General features: G+C 43.3%; 1 protein-coding gene across 1 annotated transcript in view; it reads right to left on the bottom strand.

The window, feature by feature from the left end:
* ABCA4 (ATP binding cassette subfamily A member 4) overlaps window positions 1–14,273 on the bottom strand; it is a 111,253-nt gene that overhangs the window by 59,412 nt on the left and 37,568 nt on the right. Inside the window, exons 7-11 of the mRNA XM_073810836.1 lie at window positions 14,062–14,267; window positions 13,231–13,407; window positions 10,949–11,171; window positions 7,443–7,664; window positions 5,358–5,562 (exon numbers count right to left, since the gene is read on the bottom strand). Of these exons, the coding sequence (XP_073666937.1) occupies window positions 5,358–5,562; window positions 7,443–7,664; window positions 10,949–11,171; window positions 13,231–13,407; window positions 14,062–14,267 (1,033 nt within the window). The remainder of the gene's footprint in view (window positions 1–5,357; window positions 5,563–7,442; window positions 7,665–10,948; window positions 11,172–13,230; window positions 13,408–14,061; window positions 14,268–14,273) is intronic.

The raw sequence follows: 14,273 nt of genomic DNA, 5'->3' as shown, positions 1-14,273 counted from the left end.
CTTCTTTTATTCTCTTTGTGGTTTGAGAACTTTCTTCAGTGGTATGCTTAGTTAGATTCATTTGTCTTTCTCTTTTATGTACTCATTATAGATTTTTGTAGTTACCATGAAGCTTACATGTAAAAACTTATACCTGTAACAGTTTAAGTTGATAACAACTTAAGTTGATCCCATTCTGAAGCTCAACATTTTTACCCTCCCCTCCACATTTTATGTTTTTGATGTCACGTTTTACATCTTTTCCTCTGTGTATCCCTTAACAAATTATTGTAATCAGTTATTTTTACTACTTTTGTCTTTTAACCTTCCTACTAGTTTTATAAGTAGTTCATCTACTACCTTTACTATATATTTACTTTTCCAGTGATATTTATTCTTTCACATGTTACTAATTAGCATCCCTCCTTTTCAGCTTAAAGGAGTCCCTTTAACATTTCTTATAAGGCCAGTTTAGTGATGATGAACTCCTTTAGCTTTTGCTTGTGGAAAATGCTTTCTCTCTCCTTCAAGTCTGAATAGTAACTTTGCCAGAGAGGACTTCTGGCTGGAAGTTTTTTTGTTTTGTTTTGTTTTCTTATAGCACTTTGAATATATTGTGCTACTCCCTTCTAGCCTGCAAAGTTCGTGCTGAAAAATCCGCTGATGGTCTTACAGGGGCTCCCTTGTACATGACAAGTTGATTTTCTCTTGCTCCTTTTAATATTCTCTCCTTGTCTTTAGCCTTTGACATTTTAATTATAAAGTGTCTTGGTGTGGGTCTCTTTGGGTTCATCTGTTTTGGAACTCTCTGGGCTTCCTGGATCTGAATGACTATTTCCTTCCCCAAGTTAGGGAAGTTTTCAGCCATTATTTCTTCAAATAAGATTTCTGTCCCTTTCTCTCTTCTCCTTCTGGGAGGCCTATAATGTAAGTGTTGGTCTGTTTGATATTATCCTGTAAGTCCTTTAAGCTATCTTCACATTTTTAAAATTCTTTTTTCTTTTTGCTACTCCAATTGAGTGAGTTCCATTGCCTTGTCTTTCAGTTGACTTATCCTTTCTTCTGCTTCATCTGGTCTTTTGTTGAGCCCCTCTAGAGTATTTTTCAGTTAGTTATTGCATTCTTCAGCTCTGTGACTTCTATTTGGTACCTTCTTATATTTTCCATCTCTTTGTTGAAGTTCTTGCCTTGTCCATCTATTCCTCCTCAGTTTGGGTGAGCAGCTTTATGAACATTACTTTGAACTTCTATCACGTAAATTTTTATCTCCATTTCATTAACTTTTTTTTTTCTTAAGTTTTATCTTGTTTTTTCATTTGTAACATATCCCTCTGTTTCTTCATTTTGCTTGACTCTCTGTGTTGGCTTCTATACAGTAAATGAAACAATCACTTCTCCCTGTCTTGAAGGAGTGGCTTGATGTAGGAGATGAAACTTTTTGTTCAGCCCTACCCCAGCTCTAGTTGTCCCTCAAACCTCTGTGTTTGTCCAAGCAATCTATTATATTTTTAATAGCTCCTGGTAGTTGAGGATGTACTAAGACCTGTCAGTGTCTCAAAGGGGAGGACAGCAGCACCTAGATGCCAGGTGACTGGAAGCCAGACCCTTGGGCAGCAGCTTTTATAAGTATTCAAATGTATACAGTCCTAAGGGGCCACAAACTTATGTCTCACTGGTCACCAGAGCCAGATGATCTGGAGGTGTCCCCTGGGTGGCAATCACAAAAATCCAGGCTCCAGACAAGTGCATAAACTCCTTTCTGGGAGATACTGGTGAGCTGGAGTAGAGCAGTGTGAGAGTGCCAAGATGGCATCCACAGCCTGCGTTCCTTGAGAGCTGCTCTGTAGGCCACTAAATATGTGCCAAACCTGAAGCCTTCCCCTCAGTCCAAAGATCCAGGACAAGCAAAGCAGCCCCTCACAGAAAGATTGGTGTGTATTCCTCAGTCCACTGTCTGTGCAGTGCCCTGTGGGTGGTAGCTTGCCAAGAACCATCCTTCTGATTGCCACAGTCCATGGAACCCAAGAACCCAAGCTACTCCAGCCTCAGAGTCAGGCAATCAAGGGATGTCCTCTGGATGTCAGCTACAAAAATCAGGTGCCACATGCATGTAAAGATCCCTTCCAGGAGACACTGACACTCTGGAGCATGGCAAAGGGAGAGCACAAAGATGGTGCCCACACTCCGAGGACTGGAAAGGGTTACAGTTAACCCCGAGATGCATGTTTAATTAGAAACCTATCCCTTAGGCCACAATCATGAGGATTAGCTAATAGGCCTTCTTCACAGAAAGACTTAGCTCCTGAGTCTGTTGCCTCTTACTGTGCCCTGGTGGTGACAGCTGTTTAAGAACTCTTTCTTCATTGATTACAGTCCTGTGGGATCCACTAGCATAAGCCCCACTGGCCACCAGAGTCAGGAGATATAAAGGTGTCCCCTGGCAGCAGTCACAAAAACCAGGTCACCAGATAGGGATATGAGCTCCTTTCTGGGTGACACCAATTATTACAGTCCCAAGTGACCAGGAACACAAGGTTTCAGAGCGAGGAGATGAAGAGGTATCTCCTTAGAGGCAGCCACAAAAATCAGGGCATGAGATATGTGTAAAGGCTTCTGTCCAGGAGACACTGGTGCTCTGGAGCAAGCAAAGGGAGAGCACAGAGATGGTGCCCTCCAGTCTTTGTCCACAGAGAGTGTTCCAGCAGGCTACCAGATGTGTGTGTTAAATTAGATGCCTGCCCCTCAGGCTAACACTTTAGTATAAATAGGTGAGTCTCCTTCACTTTAAGCCTGGACTCAGTCAGCTGCCTCTAAGCTGGGCCCTGGACAGGTGAGTCTGAGCACATATGCCCTTTAAGTGGCATTTCTTAGATTGCTACCATCTTGTGGGTCTCAGGATGTGAGCCCTGTTGGTTTTCAAAATTAGATGTTTTGGGGGCTCATATCTCAAGTGCATGTCTTAAAAGTCGGGATGCCTGATGTGGGGTTTGAATACTTTGTTCCTCATGGAGAAGCTTTGGGTTCTGAGATCCCTCCTGGTTGTGGGTCACTGTGCCAAGCTTATGGTGAGATTGTGACCTAGACTCTCCTACCCACTTTGATGTGTTTTTCTTCTCCTTTGCCTACGTGTAGCCATCACTCAGCTAGACTTTAGGTTTTTTTTAAAGAGGAAATTGTTCCATATGTAGCTGTAGACTCACTTGTCTATGAGGGGAGGTGAGTTCAGGATCTCCCTACACTGCCATCTTCTGAAGAATTTGAACAGAGGGTTGACACCATCTGACCTAGATTCTGAAAGGATCTCTCTGAACACAGTGTGGAAAACAGATTGGTAGGAGATGATGACAGAAGAAGGAGGCTTGGACTGGGAAGGCTGTATAGAGTTGGTGACAAGGGATCAGATTCTAAATCTGTTTCTAAAGTCGAGCCAACAGCATTCACTGATGGATTTTTAGTTCCTGGACTTAAGTTTCAAATGCGGGTTCTGAGAGTCCAAGTTGAAAGACCTTAGAAAGAATAAGATTTTTTTGAAAACTGAAGTATAGTTGATATAGAATGTTGAGTTAGTTTCTGGTGAACAGCAAAGTGATTCAGCTATATATGTGTGTGTACATACACACACACACACACACACACACACATATATATACTTTTTTAGATTCTTTTCCATTATAGGTTATTATAAGATACTGAATATACTTCCCTGTGCTATACAGTAAGTCTTTGTTGCTTATCCATTTTACACATAGTATTGTGTATACGTTAACCTCAAACTCCTAATTTCTCTCTCCCCACCCCACCCTGTTATCACTTCTGGTATCATAAGTTTGTTTTCTATGTCTGTAAGTCTATTTTTGTTTTGTAAATAAGTTCATTTGTACCATTTTTTTAAGATTCCACATATAAGCAATATCATATGATATTTGTCTTTGTCTGACTTATTTCACTCAGTATGACAATCTCTAGGTCCATCCATGTCACTGCAAATGGCATTATTTTCTTCTTTTTTATGGCTGAGTATTATTCCACTGTATATATGTACCACATCTTCTTTATCCATTCATTTGTTGATGGAAATGTAGGTTGCTTCCATGCCTTGGCTATGGTAAATAGTGCCACTTTGAATATTGGGGTGCATGTATCTTTTCAAAGTATATTTTTCTCCAGATATATGCCCAGGAATGGGATTGCTGGATTATATGGCAACTTTATTTTTAGTTTCTTAAGGAACCTCCATACTGTTTTCCATAGTGGCTATATAAATTTACATTCCTACCAACAGTGTAGGAGGGTTCTCTTTTCTCCACACCCTCTCCAGCATTTTTATTTATAGACTGTTTAATGATGGCCATTCTCACTGGTACCTCATTGCAGTTTTGATTTTCATTTCTCTAATAATTAGCAATGTTGAGCATATTTTCATGTGCCTATTAGCCATCTGTATGTCTTCTTTGGATAAACGTCTATTTAGGTCTTCTGTCCATTTTTTGATTGGGTTGTTGTTTCTTGTTACTGAGTTGTACGACCTGTTTGTATGGTTTGGAAGTTAATCCCTTGCCAGTTGCATTGTTTGTAAACATCTTCTCCCAGTCTGTAGGTTGTCTTTTTGTTTTGTTTATGGTTTCCTTTGCTGTGCAAAAGCTAATAAGTTTGATTAGGTCCCATTTGTTTTTGCTTTTATTTCTTTTGCCTTGGGAGACTAACCTAAGAAAACATTGCTATGGTTTATCATGTCAGAGAATGTTTTGCCTATATCCTTTTCTAGAAGTTTTATGGTATCATGTCTTATATTTAAGTCTTTAAGTCATTTTGAGTTTATTTTTGTATATAGTGTGAGAGTGTGTTCTAACTCCACTGATTTACATGTGGCTCTACAGCTTTCCCAAAACTACTTGCTGAAGAGACTGTCTTTTCTCCATTGTATATTCTTGCCTCCTTTGTCAAAGATTACTTGGCTGTAAGTATGTGGTTTTATTTCTGGGCTCTCTATTCTGTTCCATTGATCCGTATGTCTGTTTTTGTACCAGTACCATGCTGTTTTGATTACTGTAGCTTTGTGGTATTGTCTGAAGTCTGGGAGGGTTATGCTTCCAGCTTTGTTCTTTTTCCTCAGGATTGCTTTGGCAATTCTGAGTCTTTTATGGTTCCTTATAAATTTTAGGATTATTTGTTCTAGTTCTGTGAAAAATATCATGGGTAATTTGATAGGGATCACATTTAATCTGTATATTGCTTTGGGAAGTATGGCCATTTTAGCAATATTAATTCTTCCAATCCAAAAGCATGGGATACTGGAATAAGATTTAAACTAGATGAAAAGGGGAGGCTGGGGATCTGAAGAACCTAATTACCTTTACCCTGTGGAGGGGGACACTTACCTGGAAACACCTGGTCAAGATACCAGGCAAGCAAGCCATACAGAACAGCATCAATAAGCATCATCTTCATGGACATCAGAAAACTGAATTCATCCCCTTCCATGGGACTATTCCCAATATTGTTCCACTGTAGCCCCAGGCCTTGCTCTTCAAAGCGAGCCAGGTACTCAGTACCAAACCCAAATGCCACAGGAGACAGCAGGCTCTGCAGTGGGGTAAAAAGGGCATGAAAGATGAGCAGAGGGTCTTTTACCCAACCCAACAGAACCTACAAGGTAGGAAGGAGGGCCAAAAGAGGATCCATGTTGTATCCAGGTGTAAGACCACCCCAGGGAGTGGGTAAGGCAGTCTTCCTACAGGAATATAATTCTGGGAATACCTTTCAGGCCTCAGGGACCCCCACCCAATACTCACTGGGCCACCTCTCACCTGTCCAATGGAACACAGTAGTGTACAGGAGAAGACAAAACCACATAGCATAACACAGCAAAGGACCAAAGGTCTTCATGTTTATCTTCCTAACTTTCCCCCCTTCTTCCTACCTCTTTCTTAAGATCTTACAGTTTTTGGTAGAACAAAGCAGCTTACTTGAGCTGCTTTGTGAGAATCCCATTAGAAGTGTCCATAAAGTCATCAGTGTTCTAGGGAAAGCTAGAGGGCTAGGCAGGGGATGGTCTCATGACCTCCTGAACTCTGTCAGCCAAAAAGCCCTCAGGTTACATTGACTGTCACCTTTTCCCATCTCCAGACTGGGGACAATCATTTTCTTAGGTTCTCCTTGGAGAGCCCAAGTAACTGCACAGGTGGCATACAGAAGGAAGTCTGAAGAGGAAGTTCCCCAGCCACATCCCCACAGGTGGTCCATGGCATGGCAGAAAGCACATAAGCACATGCAGAGGGATGAGTTATTCCCACTTGCTCAGCTGGGTGACCTACCTCTAGTTTGAAGGACCCATGGTGGTGTTCAGAGTGTCTCTCTGAAGAAGGAAGGGATTCTCTAGCTATATGTTAAACCATTAACCATTAAAAAACCATTAAAAAAAATCTCAGCCCAGCCCTGGTCCACAGAGCTTCCAGAACTATAGCTTCCTGGCAGACCCACACACAAGAAACTAGTTGTGGCTTCAAAGTACCAACTGTCTATGCAGTATACCAAGATAGCCCAGCTCTGCCTACAGGCTGAATCATAAGGATTTCTTGCCCTTTGTGATCATGTTGGAAAATTGGGTGCCATAAATGACAGCAATTAATTCTTATTTAACATGAGAAATAAAAGGCAGATGCCCTGGCAACACTAGAGCCACATAAGCTTGAGTCGTGAGAACAAGTTTGACTTAGATTTTCCCCAATGAGAAGCCGGTGGTAGTCCTTTCTCAACTGCATTGTACAAAGAAGTACGGATAGGGAGATTCTGGAGGACAAGGAAACTTTCACCCTATAGGGCTTAGAAGCTATTCAGCCTGGTTAATGAGAGGGTGTAAATAGATCATTTGAAAACAATTAGAGAAAAAGACAGTGTTGTTTGGGCATTGTGAAGCGGTCTCTCAGGCAATCCAGAGTCAATTTCCAGAGACCTCTCTTGGCAAGAGGGCCTGACTGGCTCATTTCGGCACCCCTCTCTGAGTGCACTGGTAGAACATGACAAAGACACTGTAGAGCTGCTCCGATTCAAGTTCTTTTGGAGACGAACAAAAACTTTTAATTTACGGAAACATCTTTCTGGACAGAATAGTTAGGGGGCAAGCTCTCTCCCTTATGAATCTTCTCAAATGTTAGGAAAAAAAACCTGAGTGAAATGGGCCCAGTTGTCCTCCTCTTATGGATACACCAAGGGACCCATGAGCTGAACTGGTTTTCAGTTACTCCCCAGGGCAGACTAATCAAGCAGATTTGGCGAGGAGGAACTCTTAGGTTGCTCAGGGTGAAGAATGCTCCCTCTTCTGTACCTGTGCCTTCAAACCTTGTGCTCCTTTGTGCCAAAAGGCAAAGTGGATCCCCTCAAAGGGCGAGCCGGTCCTCTCAGACCGCTACATACCCCTCAGCTGGAATGCATCATATTCTAGGTGTAAGCCCAGGGTCCCTTACCACAGCCAGCTTCAGGTCGGCCGTCATCCGGTCCTGCCAAGCAAAGCAGAGAATGTGTGGCAGGTAGAGGGTGAAGTAGATGACACCACTACAGGCTGCTGCCAGGCTGGCCCTGGAGAAGAAGGTGCTGAGCAGGAAGCACTGCATGATTGTAGCAGTGGAGAAAGCCAACAGGAATAGGAAGAGGATGAATGGATTGCTATAATGCAGGATCCTTCCATGCTGAAACGAAAGAGACCACTTGAGTCAGTAACTTCCACCCACATCCAGGGGCACCAGCCCTCTCAGGAGTGACCTCTGTGCTGTGATTCTGGGGCTTTCAGAAGCCCTCTGCCCCAGAGGGATCTCTCCCATCAGCCTGCTGCTGGTGTCCAAATTTCCACATTTAAGACTCAATGTGTTGAGTTCCTTTAGTTCTAATTATGTCATTTTTCCCCAGGAGGGTAACATATTAAGCTACCTATCAGTACTGAGTAATTATTATGTGTTCACTAAGGAAATCCTTGGGAAGGGGACAGTGTAGAGAAATAAGCCTAGAGCAGGGGAGGAAGATCTGCAGAGGGGGTCCTGGAGCATCAGTAGCTCCTGAGATATACTGAGTAGATGAGGAACAAAAGAGGGAGGTGGGAGACCATCCAACAAGCCTTAACATTTTGCCTGGGGCCTGGCCTGCTAACTTAATCATTTATATTGGGTTGGCCAAAAATTTCGTTCGGGTTTTTCCAAAACATCTTACGGAAAAACCCAAACGAAATTTTTGGCCAACCCAACACTTATATTCTGATATAGGTTAAAAATATCAGTAGTTAATCCACATCACTTGGAAGTGGATTAATCCTCCAGACCCATAATATCATACAAATACATTTCATAGAACCTGTGGGCAATATTCAGTATCTTTCATGTTAACTAGTGGGTCAATCACTTTGGCTATGTAGAAAATAGGACCAAACTAGGTATTTTTAATAAGTGAGCTGCTGTCCAGTTACATTAGAGGATAAATTGAGATGTTCAAATTTATTAGGCCTTCTTGGTTCTCTTTTGCTATAGGCCTCCTATAGGATTTTTACCTATGAGGTATCCTCCTATGAGGATTTTTACCCTTTGCACATAACTCCAAATTCATATAGATCATCCTGTTCTTTTCTTGGGAACATAAAGGTACAAACCGGTTCACCTCTTGAATTGGTTCTGATTAATTGGTAGTGGTGACCCGAAGCACTGGGTTTCTCTCAGTAAAAAAGAGAGACCAAGTAGCAATATATATAATGGGCATGTAAGATTTGAGTAGAAAAATTGTGCCACTTATCTCCTGCTGCTACTGTTTCTTCTTCATTCATGCTTTCATGCCTGCCAGGCACTGACAGAACAGATTGAAAAATGGAATAAAACAAACGGCAAAGGAGGTGGAAGAGAGCCATGCTTAACTAGAAGCAAACATTGAGGAAATCTAAATAAAAGTCAAGGTTAAGACTCAGGGTTCCTGATTTTGTGTGAAAGCGCTCTCCACATTACCCTGGGAAGCTCACTCCTCATCCTTAATCACATGCAACTCAATAAAAGCAAGACCTTGACTGAACATGTGGCTTTTGGCTGGAAGAACTTTAAGATGGTTATTGTTATTCTCAGAAGAATGAAATTAATTTCTTATCTCAGCTCAAAGCAAAGTCCTACAAACTTCTAGGCTATATAATTTCTCATTGACTTCAAGCAGATATGAAAGTCATTTGGCTGACCCAACAATTTCACTGGCCTTGTCTTCTTCTAATGACCACTTTTCTTTTTTGTTCTTAACAGCTTGAGTAACAATGGAACCTTTCCATTGTCCCAGCTTCCAGCTTCTTTCCTGCATAGTTGAGGTGGGAAGGAACGACAGGGGAAAGATGAGAGCGTCATTCAAAGGAAAATCCTATTTTGTTGTGGAAAGCTCTGTTTCCGCCATCACTGGAAACTGGAACAATGTCCTGGTTCCCACAAGGAGAAACCCCTTTGTGCAAGAAACTCTTAGTAAACATTCTTTACCTCACGTCCTAAAAGCTTTGAAGTCCTAATGTCCATTCTTAGGAAGGCAAATCTGAATGCCACTTATTAGCAACAAATCTCAGGGCCATTGCAAGATGTTGTGCATGTTTATGAGTTTTGCATAAGTCAGTTGTTCATGCATTTTGACTCCTTTAATTCTGAGGACACAAAATGTCTTAGTAGTGGGGAAAGGAGTAGACTGAAGGATGGGAAGGAACAAGGGACCCCTAGAGGAAGATAAGTTTCTCAGCTCCTCCCCTCATCTCTGGAACTCTGGGACCCTTTGTGTATTTAAAGCTACATTTGGGTCTGGTCAGATTGAGCAGGCTGACCTCTACATCAGCATTGGTTTTGATAGGGCTCTAGCACAGGGGTTAGCTAAGGCCACAGCTCACTGAATCTCAGTGCAACACTTAAACTAAAACCATTCAGACTTAGTACATTTTACTGCAAAGAGAAGGGGCAGGATTTGGTTTAACTGGATATGTGTTGGTTGGACAGGATGTGTGATGGAACATTCTTGGATCAGGTAGGCACCAGGTATCATCCAGCATAACAAGGGACACAGCCAGAATCTGTGCATCAGCACATATATTGCTTAGTGCAAGGAACTCTTAATATCATCATGGTAAAGAGGCAGAACAAGCTTGATGACACTGTATCAGAAGATTGCAAAGCTTGAAGTCTAAGGCTTATACTAAATCCCATCAAATAAATATAAAAAGTTACCTAAATTTATGTCCCATCATTCAACAAGTACAAAAGATCATCTACTGTGGAGGAGTTAAACATGAAGCACAGCAGTGTGTTATGAAATAATGTTTTATTTACAAGTCTAACTTGCAAGGGAGCTGCAAGTTTGCAGAGGATGGACCTATGCATCCTATCTGCGCCTATAACATTCCTGTCACTGAGAAAGGATGGACTCCAAATTCCACCCTTTAAAACAGAGAGGTCTTAGAGATTCTGTAGGCAGCAGAATGTTCTTTGGTCAAGCCATGAATGGTGTGACCATGATGGTAATTAATAAACATGCCAGATCTCCTCTCCTAATACACTGAAAAGGCTCTCCACATTCCCACCCCAGCTGGTGGTTGGGAAAGTAATCCCAAGAAAACACTCCTTGGATTCATTTCTTCTGTATTTGAAAAGAGAGAACGCTTTGCACATACAGTCTCCCTGTGCTGGGCTCTGCTAACAGCAGCTTTTCCAGATAGTCCACGTAATGGGGTTGGATAATCTATGTAGATTGTGGTTCCCCAGGCAGGAAGTGGGAGCAGGGAAGATGCTGTGATGCAGTGGCTCTTTGGGGAAGACTCTGTCTCTCTGAGTGTCTTCCACCCTGGCTGAAACGGCCAGACAGCTACATGTCATGCTATCTTTGGTGGCCAGATGACTAATCTAAGCACAAGTTCATTAACAGGAAGAAGAGTGGGAGGAATAAAATTATTCAAGGTTTTCTGAACCTTCTCCATCTGGCTTACCATGATGAATATCGTCAGGAGACAGATGCTCATCGACATGATAGAGAAGCTGTCCAGGAACCAGGTACACCAAATCACTGTGTTGGAGACACCCTGATTTTTCAAGGTCTCCTTCAGTCTCAACTCCTTCTCCAAGACGATGCTCTTTACAGTCATGGAGACAGAGTAGATCCAGGCCAGCACCATGAAGATAGGGAAACAGCGGTTCAGGATGATCATAAAACTAAAGCAAGAGGAGAGAAGCAGAATAGTAGATTGCCTTGCACCTGGTGGAGGTGGAGTAAATGTTTGTTGAATGAATACGTTGAGAACAAAGCCCAGGTGGAGGGAAAGGCAGAAAAAATCTCCACCGGGCACTCAATGGACTTGACTCTTTTAATACATTGCACTTTGCCCCAAAGGATTACTTTTTCTTTAGAGCAAGACTGTAGCCTTTTGGTTAGCCCAGATGAAAACTCTGTGAGTAAAATGTGTAAATAAAATTGTACTGCGTATGTTACACAGTATAGATGTTCTTTGTAAGATCTCAGGCAGCTTTTCGTTTAGTCCAGATGAGTGCTCTGTAAGTGAAATGTGTAAATAAAACCATACTACGTATGTTACACAGTGTAGAGCTTCTTGTAAGGTCTCCCAGGAAAGGATTGCAGACTTGATGATGTGGGATGTGACTGGAATAGGTAGATACATGCTAACTGACACTGAAGTCCAAGAAGGTGGACAAAGGGAACTGGTGGTGGTGAGATCAATAACTGGGCTCCCCAGTGGGCTACTTGCTTAGCTTGCTACTGGCCAGTGAAGCACTGTCTACCCAGGAGGATCAAACCCCAGTTACACAGGAAGAGGCACAAAGTAACTAATCAGTATGGCCCTTTCAGAAGGCAACTGACCCAGCAACAAATCAATCAGTGATTCAATAGTCACTGACTCCACCAGCCACGTACTGGTGGAGTACATCCATGGGTATTCATTCCAGCAAGCAGGGCAGAGCTGATATTCTGGAATTACTCTACTGCCAACTTTACATATGTTTTCCCTGTGCTTGATGTGCTAGTAAAAGCCCTTGAGATTATTATTTCTTGAAAACTGCTGGGTGTCACAGGAAGGGCCCAATTCCAGCGTGGGAGGGTTTCACTCAAGATGGCCCTAGGGAGAGAACCATAAATTCATAACGCCTGCCCTTCTGGGACCTGCCACCAGAGGGCTCTCCCACATTGAATGGCCAGAATTCCTACCGCCTCCTCACTGTTTACCCCCACTTCCTTGCCGGTTACTCCTGTTCTGATCTTAGAAGTAGAGCTGGGCTTTTGCCCCGGCTCCATTTTCCATTTCTGCCTATTGTCCAAACTTAAACTGACTGCAGAACAGCCCCTGTTATCTCTCTTAGTCTTCTGTAGAGCTGAAGGAGAACTGATTGGACTGAGGTGTTACACCCATACTGGGCCTTATTTTACTACCTTGCCAGCTGGCAATTTGACTCTTCCTTTTACAGGCTGTGCATGTTTATCTCCTCCCTGATCCCCACAAACCCACACGTACACTATGGTGAACTTCCCAGTTTTCTTCTAGGAGTTGAATCCCTAAGCCAACTGCAGATCTCTGCTGCTGTCCTTGGGAGCATTTCTGCCCCCATCCACCATAGTAAATGAGCCCTCCCAGCCCCTTCTCCCTCTTTGTCCCTCCCTCTACCACCCCCCAAATGCATGTTCAGAAAACAGTGGGCTACTTGCTTAGTTTGCTACTGGCCAGCAAATGTACAGGCCTGGGGATGGGGGTGGGCAGGCAGGGAGGGCCCAAGTTCATCCAACACATCCCTCTACCTTCTCATTAAGCATACATCATGAGAATGTTAATTAGGGAAGGAGCTGCATTATTCCAAGGCTCCTAGGAACCGGACCTACTTGTGATGCAGAGTCCTAGTTTGCTGTTTTGGCAGTCACAGGGCAAACACTCTGACCTGAACCCTTCCACATACCAAACATACTACGTAGTGGAAATTTTAAAAGCCTTTGTCCCCTCCCCCAACCTCACTTTCCCTGCTTTAATTTTCACCTTCCCTTTTCCTCCCACAACACCAGCTCCTTTCTCCCACTTGTTCATGTGACCCTGCCTGGAGTCAAGGAGAAGCAGGCTTCTCAATCAGAGCTCCCTTCTCCCTGAGCCGGGCCCCACGCCCCGGGTTTTTTTCCTCCAAAGAGACTGAAGCCTGGGGAGCACCTCCACCTCATCCCACCCCAGCAACCTAATCAGCTTGTCCTGGAGCGGGACTGGGACCTCAGACTCACGAGTCATCCACGAAGCAGGGGTAAGGCATCTGCTGGAGGTAGATTCCAACTGGAACCTCAGCCTGGGCCTGACTCCTTGTGATCCCCTGTTCAACCATGTCCTGCAGATAGGCAAACCCGCCCCAGATGTATCGGAAGTCTTCCACAGGATCAGCTCTGGGGCCAGAATCCCAGTATCTAAGAAGAAACCGGAGAGAGGGACAAAGGATGGGAATGGGAATGGACAGCTCACTCATTGGTCATAAGCACGAGGGGACTCCGTATTCACTCTCCTGAAACTTTCCCCTGAACTTTTCCACACTATCTGATTCTATTTTCCAGTTCACAGGTTAAATCCCAATTATGAACATTAGCCACAGCACGATTTGTAATTGCTTTCATTCAAGTACTCTAATTTGAGCTTTACAAAATATCTCACTTCCTCTGATTTAACTTAATTTAATTGATTTACAGGCTGAGTCCAGTCTCAATCCCCTACTCTGTACCAAATGTAATTTCCCAGGGACTTTGGTGAAACCTCATTTGCAGAATTTCTATGTGAAGATAACTCAGTACCTAGAGGTTTTCATCTCCAAATTGCACAAAGGCCAGCCAGGGACAAGCTCTGAGTTGAGGGGGTAAAGACAGGGTAGCTGAACTCTCCTGGTCCCACCAACTAGCAGGATCTACTGTCTAGCTTAGTTCTTTGATACCAAAGTGCTTCTGTGCCTTTCTGAGTAACCTTTCTGCCCCTGAAGGAGACGGGTGGCCTGAGCCCATAGGAGCCCCCTTTCCTTGCCTCATACACCACTGGGGATGCCCAGGTCCTTCTGAGATCTCCTGAAACATCACCTGTCTTTGATCTTATTGGTTTTCTCCACCACATCTATGTCCATTCGGATCTTGTACTTCACATGGGGTGGTAGGGAGCTGGTCCAGGGATACATGTCAGGAAATACCACACCAGCCCAGAACCTGTTTTCCTCCAGCAGAGACAGGGCTCGTTGGGTGAGTTGAAATTCATCATCGTAGCTTTCAAACTTATCCAGGATCAAGCACTGTTG

The sequence above is a fragment of the Tursiops truncatus genome, chromosome 1, assembly GCF_011762595.2.
Source record: "Tursiops truncatus isolate mTurTru1 chromosome 1, mTurTru1.mat.Y, whole genome shotgun sequence".
Taxonomy (NCBI): domain Eukaryota; kingdom Metazoa; phylum Chordata; class Mammalia; order Artiodactyla; family Delphinidae; genus Tursiops; species Tursiops truncatus.
This window is presented reverse-complemented; position numbering and strand designations above follow the sequence as displayed.